Source organism: Miscanthus floridulus, chromosome 16 (genome assembly GCF_019320115.1).
Source record: "Miscanthus floridulus cultivar M001 chromosome 16, ASM1932011v1, whole genome shotgun sequence".
Classification (NCBI taxonomy): domain Eukaryota; kingdom Viridiplantae; phylum Streptophyta; class Magnoliopsida; order Poales; family Poaceae; genus Miscanthus; species Miscanthus floridulus.
The window spans coordinates 88,841,256-88,863,601 of record NC_089595.1 but is presented as its reverse complement, the minus strand read 5'-3'; the positions used below and the strand labels follow the sequence as shown (position 1 = coordinate 88,863,601).

Sequence of the window (22,346 nt, the reverse complement as noted above, 5' to 3'; positions counted from 1 at the left end):
TCTTATATCATGTACGTGTAGATTAAAAGGTTAAATGAGTCTAGCTCCAGCATATTGTTAGTTTACTAGTTAACCAAAACGAACTAATTCGGACTAAAAGTTGACACACAACATGAAATCGTATCAATGCCCTACTACCTACCTCTATCTCTCTCCCCCAAATTAAAGCAAGGGGACTCTGGTCTGGTTTCAAGAATATTAGTACATATTAGTCTACGTATCAAAGTGCAGGACTAAATTTTAGTTACCTAAACTTTGATTCTAGAAACTAGTGCACTAATAATTAGCTCTCTAGACGATCTAAACATGGCCTAAAATGTAAGAATGGTTAGCACACCCCGTTGCTACTACTAATGACTATGGCATGAATGGATCATCTCGATTACTAGTTGTTAGTCTAACTAACATTTAGATAACTAAGTTTAGTTGACTAAAATTTAGTCCTGTATTATTCGGATACATGCTAATAACTAGCTAGAGTGGACTAAAAACATAAAATCAGTCCACCTTTTAGTTCATCTAAAGTTTAGCCAGGTGATCAAATATGCCTTTAGCACAATGTGGATACGGCCTAGTTGGCGTCTGGCCGGCGCCGGCGGACCGGCAGCAACTTGCGGGCACGGTGGCCAATAGCTAATCCACCTACATTTAAGTTGTACTTCACGAGAATTAAAATATGAATCAATCTCATGTATGCAAGTGGCTCTATCAAAAAGTCTGAGAGAGACAACCTAACCCAGGGTTCAATCAAGACAAGATAAGCTTCGACACTTTCTTCTTCACGCAATGCTGAATTTTTCTAAAATCTGCTTATCGTGGCTCGATGTCTCTGCCTCTCCCTTTCTGGCCTCTTGGGAGAGAGCTGCAGTTTTCCTCCCAGGGTGCCAGATGTCTCCATCGATCATCACCGCAATTCGTCTAATCTGTTTCAAAACATCCAAATTTTTTTTGCATGGTCAAGCTACAAATGGTCAGTCAATTTATTAGACGATGAATATCTTAAGCATATCAAGCAACATGTCCATTTTTATCCATAGGGCATGTACAACACACAGACAGGGTATGTCTGTAAGTTATTGGAATCCATAACATAGACAGACTCTCCCTCACGAGACGACGGGTGCGCTCTCTCTCCTAATTCAAGTCGAAACGGTGGGGTGTTTTTCGCAAAATAAACGGTTTACAGTCGAGACATATGGATAGGCTGTACATGCCCTTAGGACACCCATAACCGTAATAGTTGCTCTCTATAATTTGACTTGTTTACTTCCAACTCACATGTGGAGAGCACAAAAATATACTCATTTAATGGTTTTACTTTGACAGTCATTTAAAATCAACGTGTATCCCATAGGCCTATTTTATTATTACTCCCTCCGTTCTTTTTTATACATCATTAGGACGTTGACATGATCTATATCAAAGTTGTAGTTGGCAACATAATAATATACAACTTTACAATTAACAAATTTTTCACTTGAAAATATTTAGAGTTCTTGATATTCATTTCAAAATTCCTAGTTTTTTATATTCATTTTTTTGAAAATTTTAAACTATTTTGGATGGAGACGCACCCTATATAAAAATTGTAGAGCTTGATAAGATCTAAACTCTATAGTTGAAGATAGCATCCTATATATACTCACAGATTAAAAGATTAGGGGCTATATATATATATATATATATATATATATATATATATATATATATATATATAATTTTTTGAAACTTTTCTATTGAAATCATTTAGGGGCTATATATACAAGATTAAATAATGTTGATAAAAAAAATAGCATCCTATATATACTCAAAGATGAGTGTGTAATCTTGTGGCAGAGAGGTGCTACATGTGTTGACAGTTGTGGGTTCAAATCCTAAAAGACACTCATTTTAAGTCTTCGTAGTGGAAGTCTTGTGTAAACTAAGCCGACTTTCCTGAATAAAACCATTGTCAAGTCATCTCTCATAAATTGTTTAATTTCTTGTTCTTTCTGAATTCAAATTTGGGGTCATCATATACATTCTATTCTATTATGGATTCATTGTTGTATTTTTTGACCTAAAGTATCTCAATATTCACCACAATATTGTTTAAGCACCTATTGGTTGACTCTATCATTGCGCCAATTGGAAGATCTCGTGAGCACCCATCCAAGAGGAGACGGTGAATTAGGTGTTCAAAATTCAAACTTAAACCTAGGGCTCAATTTAATCTACCACTAGAAAAATCATAAACTACTCTTAGCAATATTCGCACTTAAAGTTTTTCTAGTGTGCTCTAACTTATCCTCAAACAAAAAGAGTTTTGCAATCTAGAGCCAACCCTACCAACTAGCCTATAGCTAATCTACCAAGTTAAATGTCACACAAGCAAAGCATGAGATCTATCAATGAACATGGTAAGTAAAGAGCTAGGTATATAGAGGGTAAACTCCAGGAAATGTGAAGATATATCCTGTGTGTTGACCGCCAAAATTGTCAAGGAAGCCTAAATGCATAATTTCTAGCAGAAACAGGCTTAGCTGGTTTCCTAAATCGACTAGGTCGGTTTTGACACTTTGTCAAAAGGCATAATGGACCCCATTATTGTGGGTTCCTCTCATTGAGGCGATCGAGAAAACATTTATGGATCATCTCGTTGGGAGTCCGGATGAAGAAAAGGCAATTTCGAGGGGGGGGGGGGGGGGGGCTTGCCCAGAAAAGCAAGTTTAGCCGGTTTCCAAAACTGACTAGGCTGATTTTTTTAGAGTTAAATGGATCATTGATCCGTTAACTTTTGTCCATGTTTCACTTAGATCCATCAACTGTGAAAGTGGTTTTTCGGATCCATAAACTTTTGAAGTGATGTATTTCTAGTCTATACCCATTTATTTCTTTTTTTAATCCGACGTGGCAGTCCACAATCAGTGCCGGCCCTAGGGGTAGGGCACGAGGTGCGACGGCCGAGGGCCCAAGTGGAGGAGGGGCCCAAACCCAGGTATACAAACCCCTAGGTCCTATAGTCCATTAGACATTAGCAAACTAATAAGAAGAGAGACATAGAACTGGCCACGCGGTCCAAAAAGACAACATCGGCATTTTTTTTCTAGTTTCCTTTTCCCACGGCCCTCAGGTAGAGAGGAGGCGAGGAGTCACGCTGCACACAGCACACTCTGATCGTGAGTTCGCGACGTGCGCCTTACACACGCGGAGCTGGCGAGCCGTGCCACCATGAAGAGCTAGACTACCGGAGACACGGACACGGCGCACGAGGACGACGACCAGGCAGGGCTCCACGACGACGACATCTTGATTCTTGGCTTCTTACGAATTGCGATCACCGATCAGTTGTTTAGACCCAAGATATTTTTTATTTTTATTTTTAATCCAAATTAATTATTTGTATATTATTCCAGACTTCTAGTACTTTGTACCTATATAGTCATATTTTTCTTCTAATTTAGGTGTTAGAATTTTAGAATATTACCTAAGAAACATTTGTCATGGGTGAGAAAAGAAAACGAATATATTGCTTTTTTAATCTACATTGTTCCTCGATAATTATCATACATCTACAAATATATTGTTTAATCTACATTGTTCCTCGATAATTATCAGACATGTTAAATTAAAAATATGTTATTGAATTTGCTTTCATTTTACAAGTAAAATTAGTGTCTATATATTATAAGATTTTATACATGATCAAGAGAGGCCGTTACGACGAGATTGCCAGAGGGCCCTTAAAATGCTAGGACCAGCACTGTCCACAATGGCGCTGACATATCCTTGGAGGTAGCTGTGGCTCACGTGAGGGAGTGCGGAACACGCGGCAGTTCCTGTCGATGCGGGACCCATAGGATACCCCGCAAAGGACAGAGAAGATCTAGTCTAACTAGGATTCTTCCCCTGTAATCTTAGTAGTATAACTATTAAGCAATCCTACTAGGATATCTCAATATAAACCGACTAGGACTCTGGCCTCCTGACTATATAAAGGAGGGCAGGGCTCCTAAGACGGGGACGACAATTGTACAACACAACACTTGACAATCAATCCAACGCAAAGGCTAAGGCCGACTGGACGTAAGGTTATTACTCGATCTACGATCGAGGGCCTGAACCAGGATAAATCGACTGTGTCTTGCGTTAACCATCGAGTTCGGCACACGCCGAAGCCCGAACATACTGCCCCGGGTACCCCCGTGGCAGGCTATTGGTGGTAAAACATCGACAGCTGGCGTGCCAGGTAGGGGCCTTCGGTGACTTTGCATCCGAGAACTCGATGGACATCGACAACATAATCTTCCCGACGGGATCAACTTTCATCTTCGGCTCATGGATCTGCGAGGCAGACAACAACGGCAACCTTCAGGGCCATCTCCTCAGAGATCCAGATCATCATAAAGAATTTCATGTTTCATCAAAAACAACGGATCAGCTCACCAGAAGATTCGCACAGATCACAGTATCCGATTCAAATCAGATTTCACGGCCACTCGTATCCGACTCGAATTCAAACATCAAGGCGAAGTTTTATCCGAGTGCTTTCAAGAAACCGAGTTCTTTTTCAGCAGGATTCCAGAGCACATCCCAAAACAACTCGGATTACCCTCAGAGTTCTTCCAAGAAGTCGAGTTCTTTTCCATTTGGGCTCGACAACATGGCAAAATCCTATCAAGGACAGTTCGAAAGATCTTTCAATCCAAGATGCGGGATACCACTGACAGGAGCTCAGGAAGGCCTCGTACTAACAATAACATCCCAAGACTGCATCATCCACTGGCCGGGTTCTATTCCTGAAGACAGCAGTACCCAACTAGTCGGCACGACGACGACAGCAATTCTACCCTACCAAGAAGGAGACTCGATTTACGACACCGAGGCACCCGCTAAAGTTATTAGCAACTCCGACAACATAAAAACTAACGCCAATAACAGAACGACTCATGCGCGAGAAGTACTCATGGTTCGACGACCGCGATCACCATTAAATCCCCCAGAAGCACCCGATGTCAGATCATCAGATGAATCAGAATCCAACATATCACCTTTTGCCCAAGGCTACGACGGAGAAACAGATAGTCAGAAACAAGCTAGAGAAAGAAAAAACAAGTTAAAGCAAGGGCGTCAACACCGTGCTAGACAGCGCAGGGAAGCTTGGATAAGATACGAGTCAGAATTGGCTGAGTACGACAAAAGAAAATCGCAACGAGAAGTCGAGGGGAGACGCACGGTGAATACACCTTACGATAAGATTCGAGAAGCATTAGAAGAACTCGAAAAAACTTCACACACCAGTGAGAAGTATGAACAGCTCCAGGACTTGCTCCGATCGACGATCCCGAAAACGCATGAAGAGAGAGCTCGATCAAGACTACCCGCAAGATCAATAACCCACAGGCAAGAAGATCAAAATCAAAGGAAATCCGCTTTCGAAAGACTTGGGCCGAGTGGAAGCCATGACGAAGGAAGTAGGAAGGAACATAATCAGGGCCACCGATTTGAGCAACCAAGGAAGACTAGGAGTAAGGTACCTACCTAGACAATCTCGCAAGATCATTCCCGTCAGAACGACAGCTGGCCAGAAGAAGGTGCCGAATCCGAATTCAAAGAAACTAAGACACACGACAGATTCCCCTGTTTCGCGAACAGGCTTGCATTGGTACGATTACCTCACAAATTCAAACCGTCTAACCACTCCAAGTATGATGGCAAAACTGAACCAAGGCAATGGCTCAGAATATATTCACAATCAATTGAACTAGCCGGAGGAGATGACGATATCAAAACCCTGTTCTTTCCCATGGCACTGGAAGCCATGCCTCTCCAATGGTTCGACAAACTGAACCCAGGATCTATCAGAAATTGGGAGGATTTGCAAAAAGCTTTTTGTGAGAATTTTGCAGGAATCATTACACATCCAATCACCCATGCAGAATTAAAAGGACTCAGGCAAAAGGGAGGTGAAAGTCTCAGAAATTACTATCGACGATTCGGCGAACTACGAGCTTAAGTGCATGACATAACCGAACGAGAAGTAATTGAAGCTTTCTCTCACGGAATCATGGCTAGGTGGCAATTCCAAGACTTCTGCAAAGAAAATCCGAGAAACAATGAAGAATTCAGACGAACAGTGGAAAAAATGATTACCGCAGAAGAAAAAACACGAGAAAGGTTCCCGGACAGAAACAACCAGGACAACTCGGACAAGCAAAATCATTGAAATAGCAGACATCAAGAAAGAAAACGTAGACCAGACAATACTATGGCAATGGCCGACAAATCAAAGAAGTTTACCAAACCCAGAAGATATGATGACATTGAAAACATACGTTGCCCATTGCACCCTAGCGGGAGGCACACCATCGGAAATTGCTATGCTTTCAAAGATCGATACACAAGAAAAGATAGAAAGGAAGACACCAAAGATGACAATCAGAAAAGAGAAGAAGACGACCACGAGGACAAAGGATTCCAAAAACCTAGAGGAACGGTAGCAGTGATTTTCTCAGGGGCTCCGAATTGCAGAAGCAAACATCAAGAAAAACTAGCACTGCGGACCATTATGACAGCAGAATCGGCTACACCAAGATACCTCAATTGGTCACAGTATCCTATCCAATTCACCAGGGAAGACCAATGGACTAGCGTGGGAAACGCAGGTCATTATCCATTGGTTCTGGATCCGACTATAGCTGGCATGACCGTCACCAAGGTACTAATCGATGGAGGAGCTGGGCTTAACATCATCTTTTCAGAAACTCTAAGAAAAATGGGACTACAACTCGCCGGGATGATTACACCAACAAGCACACCTTTTTACGGAATAGTACCCGGCAAAGCAGCCATGCCACTCGGACAAATTACTTTACCTGTTACCTTTGGAACTCCTTCAAACTACCGAACAAAGTTTATCAAATTCGAAGTCGCCGACTTCGACTCATCATATCATGCAATCCTGGGACGTCCAGCACTGGCCAAATTCATGGCAATACCACATTATCCGTACTTACTGCTTAAGATGCCAAGACCCCACGGTATCCTTTCTCTTCGAAGCGATTTAAAACGCGCTTTTGACTGCGACGTTCAGGCGATCCAAATTGCAGCCAAAGCACAAGCTGACAATGGGAGAAAAGAAATAGCCACAATCACGGCAGAAACAAGCCAAGAAGAATTAGAAATACCAGCTAAAAAACCCAGTATCATCGCACCACCAAAGGAAGCCGATGTCAAGCAAATCGACTTAGGCACGGGCGACACCTCCAAGACAGCAACTATCAGTGCTCACCTCTCGGAAAAATAGGAACTCGCGCTCACCAACTATCTTCGGGACAACAAAGATATCTTCGCTTGGAAGCCAGCCGACATGCCAGGAGTCCCAAGAGAGTTGGCTGAGCACAGAATTGATGTTAACAAAAGCTCCAAACCTGTAAAACAACGGCTACGACGATTCTCACCCGACAAGAAGGCAGCAATTAAAAAGGAAATAACAAAACTGATGGCAGCCGGATTCATCAAGGAGATCCTACATCCAGACTGGCTAGCAAACCCGGTCCTTGTACAGAAGAAAAACACGGACGAGTGGCGCATGTGCGTCGATTACACAGATCTCAACAAACATTGTCCAAAAGATCCGTTCGGACTACCACGCATTGACCAGATAGTTGACTCGACAGCAGGATCTGCGTTATTATCTTTTCTCGATTGCTATTCAGGGTATCACCAGATCGCACTAAAAGAAGAAGACCAGAGCAAAACATCTTTCATCACCCCGTTTGGTGCCTACTGCTACAAGACCATGTCGTTTGGACTAAAAAACGCTGGCGCCACGTACCAAAGAGCTATCCAGACTTGCCTTAGGAATCAAATCGGTAAAAATGTGGAAGCATACGTGGACGACGTGGTGGTGAAAACAAAAGACCCAGACACCCTAATTGAAGATTTACAGCAAACGTTCGAAAATTTGAAGAAATGGAGATGGAAATTGAATCCAAATAAATGTGTATTTGGAGTTCCCTCAGGGCAACTACTCGGATTTTTGGTCAGTCAGCGCGGGATTGAAGCCAGCACCAAGCAAATTCGAGCCATAACAGAAATGGGCCCACCTAGAAGTGTCAAAGATGTGCAGAAACTAACAGGATGCATGGCGGCCCTCAACCGTTTCATATCAAGACTCGGCGAAAAGGGGTTGCCTTTCTTTAAACTACTAAAGAAGACAGACAAGTTCGAGTGGACAATAGAAGCCGACGAAGCTTTCAAAAAACTTAAAGAATACCTCACTTCATCGCCTATCCTGACACCTCCAAAGAAAGATGAAGATATGATGCTATATATCGCGGCAACTCCCACAGTAATCAGCACAGCAATAGTCATAGAAAGAGAAGAACAAGGGCGTGCGTATAAAGTACAGCGTCCAGTATACTACATCAGCGAAGTACTGTCAGAATCCAAAATCCGGTACCCACATGTACAAAAACTACTCTACGCTTTACTCATTACCTCTCGGAAGCTTCGCCATTATTTCGAAAGCCACAAGATTACTGTAGTGATAGATTTTCCACTCGGAGACATCCTACACAACAAAGACGCCACAGGGCGCATATCCAAGTGGGCAGTTGAAATTGGAGCTCTGGACATCAATTTCACCCCACGGAAAGCAATCAAATCTCAAGCCCTCGCCGATTTCGTGGCCGAATGGACAGAGATTCAACAGCCCTTATCAGATACAATCCTCGACCATTGGAAGATGTACTTTGATGGATCACTCAAACTAGGCGGGGCCGGAGCGGGCGTTCTCCTCATTTCTCCAGAAGAAAAACAACTCAAGTACGTCCTTCAGATATTATGGCAAGCTACAAATAACGAAGCAGAATATGAAGCCCTCATCCACGGGCTACGAGTCGCGATTACCCTCGGAATAAAAAGATTACTCGTATACGGCGACTCAGCAGTGGTCATCAACCAAGTCAACAAAGATTGGGACTGCAACAAAGAAAACATGGGTGCTTATTGTGCCAAAATACGGAAACTTGAAAAACACTTCCAAGGATTAGAAATTTTACACGTTCTACGCGATTCCAACATTGCAGCAGATGTCCTTGCCAAGCTCGGATCAGACAGAGCAAAGGTTCCACCCGGCGTATTCATAGAAGAGCTATCAGTTCCCTCTATCAAACAACCCGGTGAAACAACACATGAAATTCAGGCTAAAGGCGTTCAGATCTTGATAATCAACACTTCATGGACTCAAGTTTTCATCGACTATATCAAAGAAAACAAATTACCAGCAGATAAGGCAGAAGCCACCCAAGTCATTCGCAGAAGCAAAAACTACGTTCTAGTAGGAGATAAACTTTACAGAAGAGCAGCATCATCAGGAGTACTCCTAAAATGTGTTTCGTTTCAAGAAGGTAAAGAGATCCTAGACGAAATACACTCAGGTTGCTGTGGAAATCATGCCGCTTCAAGGACACTAGTTGGCAAAGCATTTCGCACCGGATTCTACTGGCCAACCGCTTTGAAAGACGCAGAAGAGCTTGTCAGAAAATACAAAGGTTGCCAAATGTTTGCAAGACAAGCCCATGTACCAGCTCACAATCTTATCTGCATCCCACCCGCTTGGCCTTTTTCCTGCTGGGGGCTAGATCAAGTAGGACCCCTGAAAAAAGCAAAAGGCGGCTTCGAGTACATCTTTGTGGCAATCGACAAGTTTACCAAGTGGATTGAATACAAACCACTCGCGAAATACAGCGCGGCAAAAGCAGTCGAGTTCATCCAAGACATTATGCACCGCTTCGGCATGCCAAATCGAATCATCACAGACCTAGGCTCACCCTTCACAGCTACAGAATTCAAAAGCTGGGCTCAAGACTGTGGTTTCAGTATAGACTATGCGTCCGTTGCACATCCAGAAGCCAACGGACAAGTAGAAAGAGCTAATGGACTCATACTAGCCAGATTAAAACCAAGGTTATACGAAGAACTAGTGGACTATGGGTCCAAATGGATTGAAGAACTACCGAAAGTAGTGTGGGGACTACGAACTCAAATAAGCAGAGCAACAGGCCACTCACCTTTCTTCCTAGTTTACGGGTCAGAGGCCGTACTACCCGCCGACTTGATCTGGACATCCCCAAAAATAGAACAATATGATGAAGGAGAAGCAGAACACACAAGAAGATTAGAACTCGACAGCTCAGAAGAAATCAGAATAAACGCTACCCTCCAATCAGCTAGATACCTACAAGGTTTAAGACGGCACTACAACAAGAGTACCCAACCTCGATCACTACAAGTTGGAGACTTAGTGCTAAGAAGGATACAAAAGACTGATGGACGACATAAGCTACTCAGTCCTTGGGAAGGCCCGTTCATTGTCACAAAAGTCACCGGACCCGGCACATACAAGTTAATGACCGAAGATGGAAAAGAAGTCAGCAATACATGGCACATCAGCCAGCTAAGAAGATTCCATGCATAAAAACAACTCAGGAAAAAACAGACATGCAAGCCACAAGGGACCTACGTTCACAATCAACGAAAGACAATACTCTTCAAAAACATATGTATTAGTTTATACTCATGATCAATAAAGATGATATTCATCCACAGCATGTCTTGTCATGACTTCCAACGAGTTGTTTTCACGAAACAAAAAGCAAAATGGCTGAAAATATGCCTGAGCATTCCGGCCGAGAGCAAAATAGCAGAAAAGATGCTTGAGCCCGCCGATGAGGGTAGCTAAAAGCTAACACCCGAAACAAAAAGCAAAATGGCTGAAAATATGCCTGAGCATTCCGGCCGAGAGCAAAATAGCAGAAAAGATGCTTGAGCCCGCCGATGAGGGTAGCTAAAAGCTAACACCCGAAACAAAAAGCAAAATGGCTGAAAATATGCCTGAGCATTCCGGCCGAGAGCAAAATAGCAGAAAAGATGCTTGAGCCCGCCGATGAGGGTAGCTAAAAGCTAACACCCGAAACAAAAGCAAAATGGCTGAAAACATGCCTGAGCATCCCAGCCGAGAGCAAAATAGCTGAAAAGACGCTTGAGCTCGCCGATGAGGGTAGCTAAAAGCTAACACCCGAAAAAAGCAAAATGGCTGAAAACATGCCTGAGCATCCCGGCCGAGAGCAAAATAGCTGAAAAGACGCTTGAGCTCGCCGATGAGGGTAGCTAAAAGCTAACACCCGAAACAAAAAAGCAAAATGGCTGAAAACATGCCTGAGCATCCCGGCCGAAAGCAAAATAGCTGAAAAGAAACTTGAGCTCGCCGATGAGGGTAGCTAAAAGCTAACACCCGAAACAAAAAGCAAATTGGCCAAGTCGACCGAAGTCTAACTTTAAAAGACCCTCCAGCACTTCGTTCTGAAAAGCAAGAGGCTCGGGGGCTACAACCAGATGGATGTACTTCTTCTTCAAAAGAGCACAAGCACCACTCAAGAAAGCACTCGGATGCCGAAGTTTATCAAAGCTGCATTCTATACCGAGTCGTTTTACATAGTGCGGGCGAAAGGTTGCTAACGTGAAGATCTACATCTAACAAAGTCATCACACGGACAAAGCACTCGACGAATCACAAAAGGAACGATAAAAGAAAAGTACCCGACAAATCAAGTGGCCCCGTAAGAATAACACATAGAGCCGTTTTGCGGAGCAGAGATGGGAACAGAACAAGGCACTCAACAAGTCAAATAACTTCAACCGCACCCAAGCAAAGAATACATCAACAAGAATAAAGAATCTTCATTTAAAAAGGAGTGTAATATTACAAGGGGATGCTCAAGCGAGTCAGGCATTGTCATCAGAGAGGGAAAGGTCAATATTTAGACCATCTACAATCCTACTGGCTAGATCTTCGACCTCAGGCTCCATCTTTTCAACGGCGTCAAGATATTCTTGGCTTTCAGCTTCTTCTGCTATCTTGGAGAGAGGCGCCTCCGGAGCAAGGACCCGGACCTGGGCCAGCACATTTTTGGTACATACTTGGGCGCACCTCTTCGCGAACTCTTGGAAACGAGTCGGAATCCGAGGAATGAACTGCGCCCAAGATTGCCCGTCATCCGCCGAAGTCCGGAGGACGTCGGCTACCGAACGAAAAGATTTCCACAAGGCATTCCAATTTTCGGTAGCCGTCGCCAGCTTCCCAGATAGGCCTTCAATGGTTTTTTGGGCCTACACAAGATCTCTGTCAGCTCCACGCCTAATCAGCCTAGCGAGGGCGAGTTCTTCCTCAGCGTGAGTATTTACCTCCTCAGCTCTATTATGACTAGAACGGACAAGGGCCTTCATTTCATCAATACTCTCCGAGAGCTTCTGTTTCTCAACTCAGAGAGCTAGAACAGAACACCAAAGAACAAGTCAGCAGAAAAAGAAGTCAAAATACAAGAAGGAACAGATAGAACCCGCGGCACCTTTGTTTTCATTCTTCGCAGACTCCACCGCAGCATCTCTCTGTTTCTCCGTCTCCACAACCCGGGCGCGAAGGGCGTTCTCCTCCTTTTGGTGCAACTGACGCTCCGTCTCCAACTCAGCCCGGAGAAGGCCAAGATCGGCTTTCAGAGCGTCCACCTCCGAAGACAACTTCCTCTCATTTTCAGATGAGAAAAAGAAGCCAGAATGATCACGAGAAAAAGACTGAGCAGAAAGAGGAAAAGAGAAACGGGGCGTAAGGATAGAAGAAAAACAAGCATGCAAAAGAAAAGTGGCAGTAAAATTTACCTGGAGCTTTTCACCAAAAGAAGTCGCGAGGGTCGACAAGCTCCCCCAGGCTGCGGTCAGCTCCGATAACCGATGAGTGGCATCGAATTGTTGCACCACGTCATCGGACAGAGAAGGGCCGCCGGAGGCAAAAGAAGGGGAAAGAGAAGCCGGCCGGGGCAAAGCAGGAGCGACCAGAGCAACCTCCAGGGAAGCCGGAGCCAAATCCCCAGAAGAACTCGGCGCGACGGCCACGGTTACCTCCGGAGCGACCAAGCCCGCAACTCCGCCAGGTAGCTCTGAAGCCCCCGCCGCAACTTCATCAACAGAATGTTGTGAGTCTCGAGGCTCAGAACTCGTTGGCACGGCGGGAAGCAGAGAAGAAGTCGATGGAGAAATTAAAGAAGACGAAGCACTGAAAAAGTGATAAAAGGAAGCACCAATAAGAACCAGAGGAAGGAAGATAAAAGCCAAAAAGATGAAGCAAGAATCTACTCACCTGACTACTTTTTTCCTTGCGAAGCCAAGAGAAGGCCTCGCAGGGGGAACCACGACGGCGAAGACGTCCCCGTCACCCAGCGACGGGAGCGGGACAGCCGACAACGGAGCCACGGAAGAAGCCGGAGCTGGAGCCGTGGAAGAACTCCGCACCGGAGGAGCAGTACAGCTCGGGGCAGAAGAAGCCAAAGAACTCGACCCCGGAGCTTCGGAAGAAGTCGGCGCAAGAGCATCGGAAGAACTCACACCCGACCTCCGATTACTTCAAAAAAGTTCAAGACTAAGATTAAAAACAGAGAGGAGAAATTCAATGCGACAAGAATATGAAAAACAACTCACCGCCGCGTGATAAGGGGAACTTCATCATCCTCTTCTTCCTCAGCCAGCGAAACCAGAGCACCCGCTGAAAAAGAGACGAAAAGTACTCGGTTCAAGAGAGAAACATGAAAATAAAAGAACAAAGAGTACTAAATGTGCTCACCTAAGAGCATGCTAGCAACAACTGGAGTACCTGAAGGAGTACTTGGTTTGCGAGGCTTCTTGGAGACAGGCAAGCCAGATGAAGACCCGTCCATTCGCCCCCTCTTCGGGACGCTGCGAGGGCCGCGAGGGACTAGACGAGGAACATACTCTTCATATACATCATCAGATCTGAAAGATACCCCAGGAAGGGCTGTAAAAGTTTGAGACTTACTAATTACAGAAGTACCGGCTAAATGATCCCCAGCCTCCGCCACAGCAGGGAGAACATCAAGGCGGATCGGATCAACAAAGTTTCGACCGAGCACCTACAAAGAAAAGACAAAACACCAAGACGAAGAAAAACTAAGCAAGAACGGACGCAGAAAGAGTACATAAAGAACTCAAATAAAAAGAAAAAGGAGGATAGACAACTCACATCTGGGGGCGGGTTGTTGGCCGAGTACTCAGGGACGGCAGGAGGAATGACGCTCACTCCTTTCAGCATCTTCTGGAGACGCTCGAGTACCTCCTCACCGGTCAGCTCAAGAGCTGGAACCATGCACGAAGAATCCTCGGCCCCAGAATACTCAAAGCCGAGATGTCCCCGCTCTTTCAAGGGCTGAACCCGACGGCGAAGAAAACTTGAGACAATACCAAAGCCGGTCAATCCTTGCTGTTTCAGCGTACTAATCCTATCAAGGAGAGGTTGGATCGCCTGAATCTCAGCAGGAGACTCAAGCTTTTTGTCCCACCGGTCGTTCGCCACAGGACCAGATCCGGAGTGGACAACAAGAGAAGGGATCAAATTGGCAGCGTAAAACCACTCGGCGTGCCAATCCTTGACAGAATCGACCAGGTCATAATCAAAAAACTTGATTTTAAGACCCTGGCGAAACTGAATCCCGCAACCGCCAAGGACACTGGTTTCCTCGCGGCGGGGTTGAGGTTTCAGGCGAAAGAAAAAACGAAAAAGAGATAGAGAAGGAGGAATCCCAAGGAAGGCTTCACAAAGATGGACAAAAACAGAAAGATGGAGAACGGCATTGGGGGTTAGATGGTTCAAACTAACCCTGAAATACCCAAGAAACTGATGAAGGAAGACAGAAGCAGGGAGACAGAGACCAGCGCGGACAAAAGAGACAAAAAGGACAATCTCACCAGGACCCAGGGCCGGAACCCGATGCTCGCCCGGAACTCTCCATTCAGCGATGACTTTGTTCTGGATCAAGCCATCACTAACGAGCTCGCGCAGCTGGTCTTCGCTGGTTGTTGGAGCCGGCCAAACCTTCTGAGCCGCCCTCATGGCCACGAACTCCTGGTTTTCGATCAAAGAAAGCGACGACTCCTCGTCCACAAAAGTCGCCTGAGATTTGCTTGCGGTCTTCTTCTTTCCCATGAATTGGCGGAAGCAACAAAAGCGCTAAGAAGGATTAAGCTAGAACGATGGAGCTCGGGCGATAACGACAATGACGGCGGCGGTTTTCTGAGAACTAGGGTTTAAAGGAAAGAGCTGGGTGACAAGGGAAAGAAGATAAAAGGTCTTTAAATAGATTTCTCAGTGATACAAACGGCCCATAAGGCCCGTTAAAGCACATCGTGGGAAAACAACGGTCCATTTACCGACGCAGCTAAAACGACGGAGGGCACGAATCCACACAACGGTACGAACCAACGGGCAGATTTCAGACTTATCCGCGCAGCAACACAGCAGGGTTATCAGATGACCACAGGAACAACTCGTTGAACCAAGAAGAAAGAAAGGGCTACCTCACGAGTAACAAAAGAACCCGGTTATGTAAGAAGGAACTCGGTTGTCTCATGAATGATAGGGATCACAACAGAAGAATCAAAGACAACTCAGAAGACAAGATTCGTTACATTACAAGCGACTTCAAAAATAGAAGATTACAAACCCTACAAGACCCAACGAACTCGGCACCACGAAAAGCAAAGTAGCAAAGAGGAACACGGACACGACTAGGCTCTGGAACGACTACGTGTCCCAAATTGCTACTCGGAAGGACAGACCGCCATCAGCTACACTGTTTTCTTCAAAGGACGAACGCAGTGCATCCAAGGCGGAAATCGGCAGCACGGCAGGGCAACATGGAGCAGAGAAGGCCGGCGGGCATCTGTCTACCCAAGACCGATGTGATGCTGGATATGGTGTTGATCTGCACCGGACGGTCTCAAGACAGGCGACGAGAATCAACCCAGAACTGTCGGATGAAGGAACGAAGCCCACATCACAAGACTTCCTCCAACTACCACCACGTACATCCTGGCACAATGCTGTCGTGGGATTAGCCTACCTCTAATCCCTATCACAAGACTTCCTCCAGCTACGACAAGACACACAGGAACTACAAAATACGCCCGGGGGCTGCTCTACTTCACAAACTACCATGTTCACAACCAAGAAGGTTTCAACAGAATGTCCAATGGATGAAAACAAGCACTCCGGGACGGTATTTATAGGCCAAAGGATCGGCGCACATGGACCAGGAGCACCAACAAAATAAGACCAACAAAGGACACAGTGAAAAGACAGGACTCAGTAATGGACGACTCAGGCGAGAAGAAGCAGTACTCGAAGACGGGCATATTCGGAAGAATATACTAGCACAGTACAACCCGTGAACAAAAGGCATTTACGCTCAACCACCACAATACAACTACATCTGGCAACAGCAGACTATCAAAGAATACGCCAAGACCTCGCATCCGAGTTCTTCCTGAAACAAAAAGAACCCGGACATAAGCTCGGAGGCTACATGCCGCGAAACTACTCGGATAACGAAATAATCCAAGTCTCGGGGACTACTTCAGAACACAAATTCTTCAAACAACATAAAAGATCAAGACCCTCCAACTTTTTGTTCCAAATAGCAAGAGGATCGGGGGCTACACTCAGTGAGTGCACTTTTTCCTCGAAAAAGCGCACGTCACCAAAAGATTTCCTCAACACAGACCACTTCAAGACATCACGACAAAAAGAACCCGGAACGATCCATATTCGAGTTCTTAAAAAAAAAACTTCAACGAACAATCAGAGCAACTTCAAGACAAGATCCTCCAGCTCCTTGTTCCAAATAGCAAGAGGCTCGGGGGCTACAACTAGATGGATGTATTTTTTCTTAAAAAAGCACTCGCGACTCAAGGATCCCAAGAAGCGCTACAAGGTTTCACTCCAGAAAGCACTCGGATGACATTTTGTTCCTACTCAACAAGACTTGAAGGAGCAGAGCGAGACTTTCAGAGCTCAACCATGAAGTGCTCGGGGGCTTGTCGATGTGGGACCCATAGGATACCCCGCAAAGGACGGAGAAGATCTAGTCTAACTAGGATTCTTCCCCTATAATCTTAGTAGTATAACTATTAAGCTATCCTACTAGGATATCTCATTATAAACCGACTAGGACTCTGGCCTCCTGACTATATAAAGGAGGGCAGGGCTCCTAAGACGGGGACGACGATTGTACAACACAACACTTGACAATCAATCCAACACAAAGGCTAAGGCCGACTGGACGTAAGGTTATTACTCGATCTACGATCGAGGGCCTGAACTAGGATAAATCGACTGTGTCTTGCGTTAACCATCGAGTTCGGCACACGCCGAAGCCCGAACATACTGCCCCGGGTACCCCCATGGCAGGCTATCGGTGGTAAAACATCGACAGCTCCTCGGCGCGTCGAGCAGCGGCGTGGGCGGTAGCGGGAGTAGCAGCGCGAGCTACCGGAGCGGCGGCGCCGACTACCAACGACGTGAACATGGGGATCCTGGACGAGAACGTCCTGGCGCTGGTGTTCCGGTCCCTCAACTTCAACCCCAAGGCGCTGTGCACCGCCTGCTGCGTCAGCCGGCGGCTGCGGGCCGTCGCGGAGCGCGTGCTGTGGTGGGAGGTCTGTATCTCCCGTGCGCCGCGGATGGTGGCCTCGCTGACGGGCGCAGGCGGCGTGTCCCCGGCCCCGGGGCGTGTCGTGGGCGGGTGGCCGGCGCTGGCGAAGCTGCTGCTCTTCTGCTGTGGCGCGGTGGCGGCGGCGGTGCGGGGCCACTTCACGGGGGTGTCACGCTTCTCCAAGACGTCTACGCGGAGCTTCCTGTCGTGGCGGTGCCGGGGCGACCTGCTCTACGTGTCAGACCCCTGCGAGCACGCCGTGCCGGGCGCCGACGACGACATGGGCGCCTACCGTGGCATGTTCCGTGGGTTCATGCGCTCCCGGACACGCGCGTGCCTGGTGGGGCGGTAGGCCCCGCTGGAGACGCGCGTGCGCTGCCCCTACTGTGGCGCGCGTGTCTAGAGCATGGTGGCGGCCGGGTTGGCGCCACGTAGCGCGTACCGTAGGCTGGGAGCCTACGAGGGCCGCCTCGAGTACTATGTCTGCGTCAGTGGACACCTCCACGGCAACTGCTGGCTCGCGCTGGTGTGCCGCTCTAGAGCAAGTGGGCCGCGCTGTTCCGGCGCAGGGAGATGTCGTCGAGGTCGTCCGCACCGTTGCGCCAGGTGTTCGGGGACGCCACGCTCCGGGACACCGTGGTACCGCAGCTGGTTGAAAGGGTCGAGATGGCGACTAGAGGGGGGTGAATAGTCTTTTCTAAAACTTAATCTCATCGGCTAACCGAAACAAGTGCGGAATTATAACTATCGGTCTAGCCAAGACTACACCCCTCTATCTATATTCACTAGCACCTTTCAAAGATACTAATTAGCAACAAAGGTGTCGGGCTAGCTAGAGCTCTCCTAACCAATTCTATAAGCAAGGTCACACAAACCTATGCTACTAGTACTTTAAGCGACAAGGGAGCTCCTACACATGCTAGTAAGTAAAAGCATAAAGCCAACTAAGCTCACTAGCAATGCTCAATAACAAGGCAACCAATGCCAAATTAGAGAGCGCAATTACTTAGCTACACAAACTAAGCAATGTGACTAACAAGGTTACACAAACCAAATTAGCCACGCAAGGGAGCTACATCTATGCTACACAAGCAAGAAGGTAACTTGTAAGCTACATAAGCTAACTAATTACAAAAGCAACAACACAAGCTCAATATATATGAAAGTAATCACAAGCTTATGTAACGGGGATGCAAACCAACGGGAAGAACAAGGTTGACACGATAATTTTTCTCCCAAGGTTCACATGTTTGCCAACACGCTAGTCCCCGTTATGTCGACCACTCACTTGGTGGTTCGGCGGCTAATTGGCATCACCCGCCAAGCCCGCATGTCGGGCGTCGCAAGAACCTACCCTGAAGGTGAGGGTAGCTCAATGACACTCTTTACTAAAGTTGCTCTTCGCGACTTCCACGGGGCGAGCACAATGCCCCTTACAAGCTCTTCTCCGGAGCACCGCACAAGCTTCTTGCGGGCTTCGACGGAGACCACCACCAAGCCGTCTAGGAGGTGGCAACCTAAAAGAGTAACAAGCACCACTGGCTTACAACTCGATCACCTAGTGCCACTCGATGCAACCTCATGATGCAATCGCACTAGAATCGCTCACTCACACAATCGGATGATCACTATCAAGTATGTGTGAGATGGAGGGCTCCTAAGCACTCTCAAGCATGGACACAAAGTCCCCCAAGGTGCTCAGCACCAACCATGGCCGAAGGCCACTTCTATTTATAGCCCCAAGGGCTAAACTAGCTGTTACCCCTTCATTGGGCAACTGCCGGGTCGACCGGACGCTCCGGTCGGATCAACCAAACGCTGGACCTCAGCGTCCGGTCGTGCGATGCTCGCCACGTGTCACCTACGTTCAACGGTATTCTTCCAATCTCAACGGTCATCTTCTGACCGGATGCAGCAGCTTCAACTGACCGGACGCTGGACCCTTAGTGTCCGGTCGTTTACAGTGAGGTACCAACCCTGATCGGACGTAGCCCCAGCGTCTGGTCACTCTCCAGCGACACTACTTCGTCTGACAATAGGACTGAACACTGCCTCCAGTGTCCGGTCACTTTCAGAGTCAGCGTCCGGTCGACAGACCGACGCTGCACGCTGACTGCCACTACTGACCGGACATTGAGCCTTAGCGTCCGGTCACTGCGTGACCAGAGTCTGGTCCACTCTGTGGGACCTTTTTCATCTCCGTTTCTTCACCGAGTTGATCCACATCAACTCCAACTTCATCTCCTTTGTAAATGTGCCAACACCACCAAATGTACACCACCATGTGTATGTGTGTTAGCTTTTCACAATCATTTCCCAAAGGATGTTAGCCACTCAACTTGTCACGCCACTCAATCCTAGCGACGATGCAAAGTTAGATCACTCGAGTGGCACATAGATGACCGATATGCAAACAAGTTTGCTCCTCTTGATAGTACGGCCATCTATCCTAAACCCGGTCATCAACTTCTCTACACACCTATGACCGGTGAAATGAAATGCCCTAGGTTATACCTTTGCCTTGCGCATTCCATTCCATCTCCAATGTTGATACAACACATGCACCAACATGATCAACAATGATATAATCCACTTCATATCATCACGTGATCATATTGGTTCGTCGATCTTGACTTCACTTGCTCTTCACCATTGCCATCGTCCATCGGCGCCAAGTCTTGCTCAAGCTTCACCGCCACACGGTCCATCACTCTAAAGCCTTCGACTTGCCCTTCACGCTTGCAACCGGTCCATCAAGCCAAGTCTTGTCTTGATCTTCTCCACCTTGATCACATGACTCAATGTCATGTCTCATGTGCAATAAGCTCCTTCATCACCACAAGTGTGAGCTTTGCAACATCTCTAAGCCATTTTCACCTTCATGGCATATGTTGCTCACACACATGTACCTATGGACTAATCACCTGTGTATCTCACATAAACATAATTAGTCCACCTAGGTTGTCACTCAATTACCAAAACCACACAAGGACCTTTCAATCTCCCCCTTTGTGGTAATTGATGACAACTCTACAAAAATATGGAAATTATGCTCTTTTGGATTCATGTTGCTTGCCCAAGCAATTTTACCATGTGAAAATGATTTTTGGACAAGTACCACAAACCCGAGATAGTAGTATTAGCCCCCCCTACATATGTGCTAGAGTGGTTGATTTTAAGCTTGCACATATGCATAGATTAAAATTGTGGGAGAGTAATTACTACTAAATAATGCTAAGGTGTATAGAATAAACCTTTGAAGCGTGTACCAATCAGAGTAGCACCTTTAAGTTCATCCTTAGCACCATGGTTAGCTAGATATCACTTGAAAATAAAAGCACTAGATACCTTTGTGAGATCAACATTAAAAGCAAAGTACTAGCATTACTTGAAAAGCATACCAAGTGTCTAGCTATCATCTTATGCATGCTAGTTATCAAATCATCATTCAAGTTCTATAACTAGCATACACCACACAAGCATGCATATTGAATTTGAAAGCTTATGCAATGCAAGCAAGCACATGAATATGCACATATCAAATGCAATCAATCAAAGTTCATGAGCTTGCTCCCCCTTCTTGTGTGCTTCTCTTGTCCAAGAAATTTTGATCCATCTCTTTTCTTCAATGTTGCTCCCTCTTTGTCCATGTCCATGTCCAACCTCTTAAGCTTTCACATCTTATCTCTCCCCTTACACAATTTATCTCTTCCCCTTATAAAAGCTTTCATATCTTTGTACAATCTCTCCCCCTTTGTCATCAATTTCCATAAAAGGTGAGTTTCTCATTGATGCAAGGGTATGCATTTGGGGTAGATGGTTGAGGCTTGAATCTTGCATTTTTTATGGACATCACTTGTTTGTTGGAATGACACCACTTGTAGATACCACTTGTAACTTGTACCCCTTGTATCTTGTGTAGGGCTTCTTGAGATACCACACTTAGATTCTTTGATCTTGTTATCAATTTGTGTGACAACTCCCCTTTGTGATAGCATGGGTCATCCAATTGATACACTTGAGCTCTTGTAGTTGAGGGATGCATTCTTCATTTGATGATCACTTAAAGTTGAGGATCACTTGTGGAACCATTTTCTTGCATGATTGATGTTATGTGTAGATGTGATATCACTTGAAAAAATCTTCTAGTATGGAACCACTTGTTGGATTTATCAATAAAAATCACTTCTTGAACATTTGTTATCTTCATGAGTACCACTTATAGGATATCACTTGTGAGTTGATCTAGACATAACTTGTAGATTCTTGATGAAATACTTGAGTCTAGATACTATTTGAAACAAATAAACTAGATATCCATTTGCATTGTTGTCTTGTGTTTGTACTCTTATCACTATCATGAGCTTCTATGATTGACTTGAACTAAATTGATTTGCCTAAGCTTTCAAGTCCGGTTTGAACCAATAACAAGCTTCTTCACACCTCTTGCAAGGGTTATCTTGCCAATGTTGTACTTGTCACTTGTTAGCAATCCAAATTGAGTTAAGTACTTGGGTTCACTAGCTCATGAACAAATTCATGTACTAACCACTAGATCAAGTAATAATTCAAACAATAGTGGTATGCTATGAATTTAAGCATTTCATTTGTTATGCATGATCCTATGAAGCATGTACTATATGCACTAACCACATACTAGTAAGGGATGAAATTATCATACACATTACAATAATACCTTTGCTATGTTGGAGTCAAGGATAGTCACATAGATTCCAATTCATTACTCCAATAGCAATATGAAGTCTAATTATAAGCTTGGTGAAGACCAATAGATACCATGTTGAA

The 22,346-nt window shown here is 45.7% G+C and overlaps 1 protein-coding gene and 1 pseudogene across 4 annotated transcripts; one reads left to right on the top strand and one right to left on the bottom strand.

Annotated features, from left to right (window-relative positions):
• Nucleotides 1-11,659: 11,659 nt before the first annotated feature.
• LOC136514251 (endochitinase A-like) lies at nt 11,660-13,925 on the bottom strand. 4 transcript variants are annotated; one of them, XM_066508237.1, is made up of 7 exons: nt 13,871-13,925; nt 13,658-13,789; nt 13,516-13,579; nt 13,178-13,438; nt 12,700-13,093; nt 12,393-12,615; nt 11,660-12,314 (listed from the first exon to the last, which is right to left on the bottom strand). In XM_066508237.1, the coding sequence occupies exons 2-7, from the start codon at nt 13,749-13,751 to the stop codon at nt 12,307-12,309; spliced, it is 1,044 nt and encodes a 347-aa protein (XP_066364334.1). In that variant the 5' UTR covers nt 13,752-13,789; nt 13,871-13,925; the 3' UTR covers nt 11,660-12,306. The 4 variants fall into 4 exon arrangements, with proteins under 4 accessions (XP_066364334.1, XP_066364336.1, XP_066364333.1 ...); XM_066508239.1 differs by having other exon boundaries at nt 13,688-13,789; XM_066508236.1 differs by having other exon boundaries at nt 13,658-13,916.
• Nucleotides 13,926-16,079: 2,154 nt separating this feature from the next.
• LOC136510989 (EID1-like F-box protein 3) lies at nt 16,080-21,486 on the top strand (annotated as a pseudogene).
• The last annotated feature ends 860 nt before the right edge of the window (nt 21,487-22,346 follow it).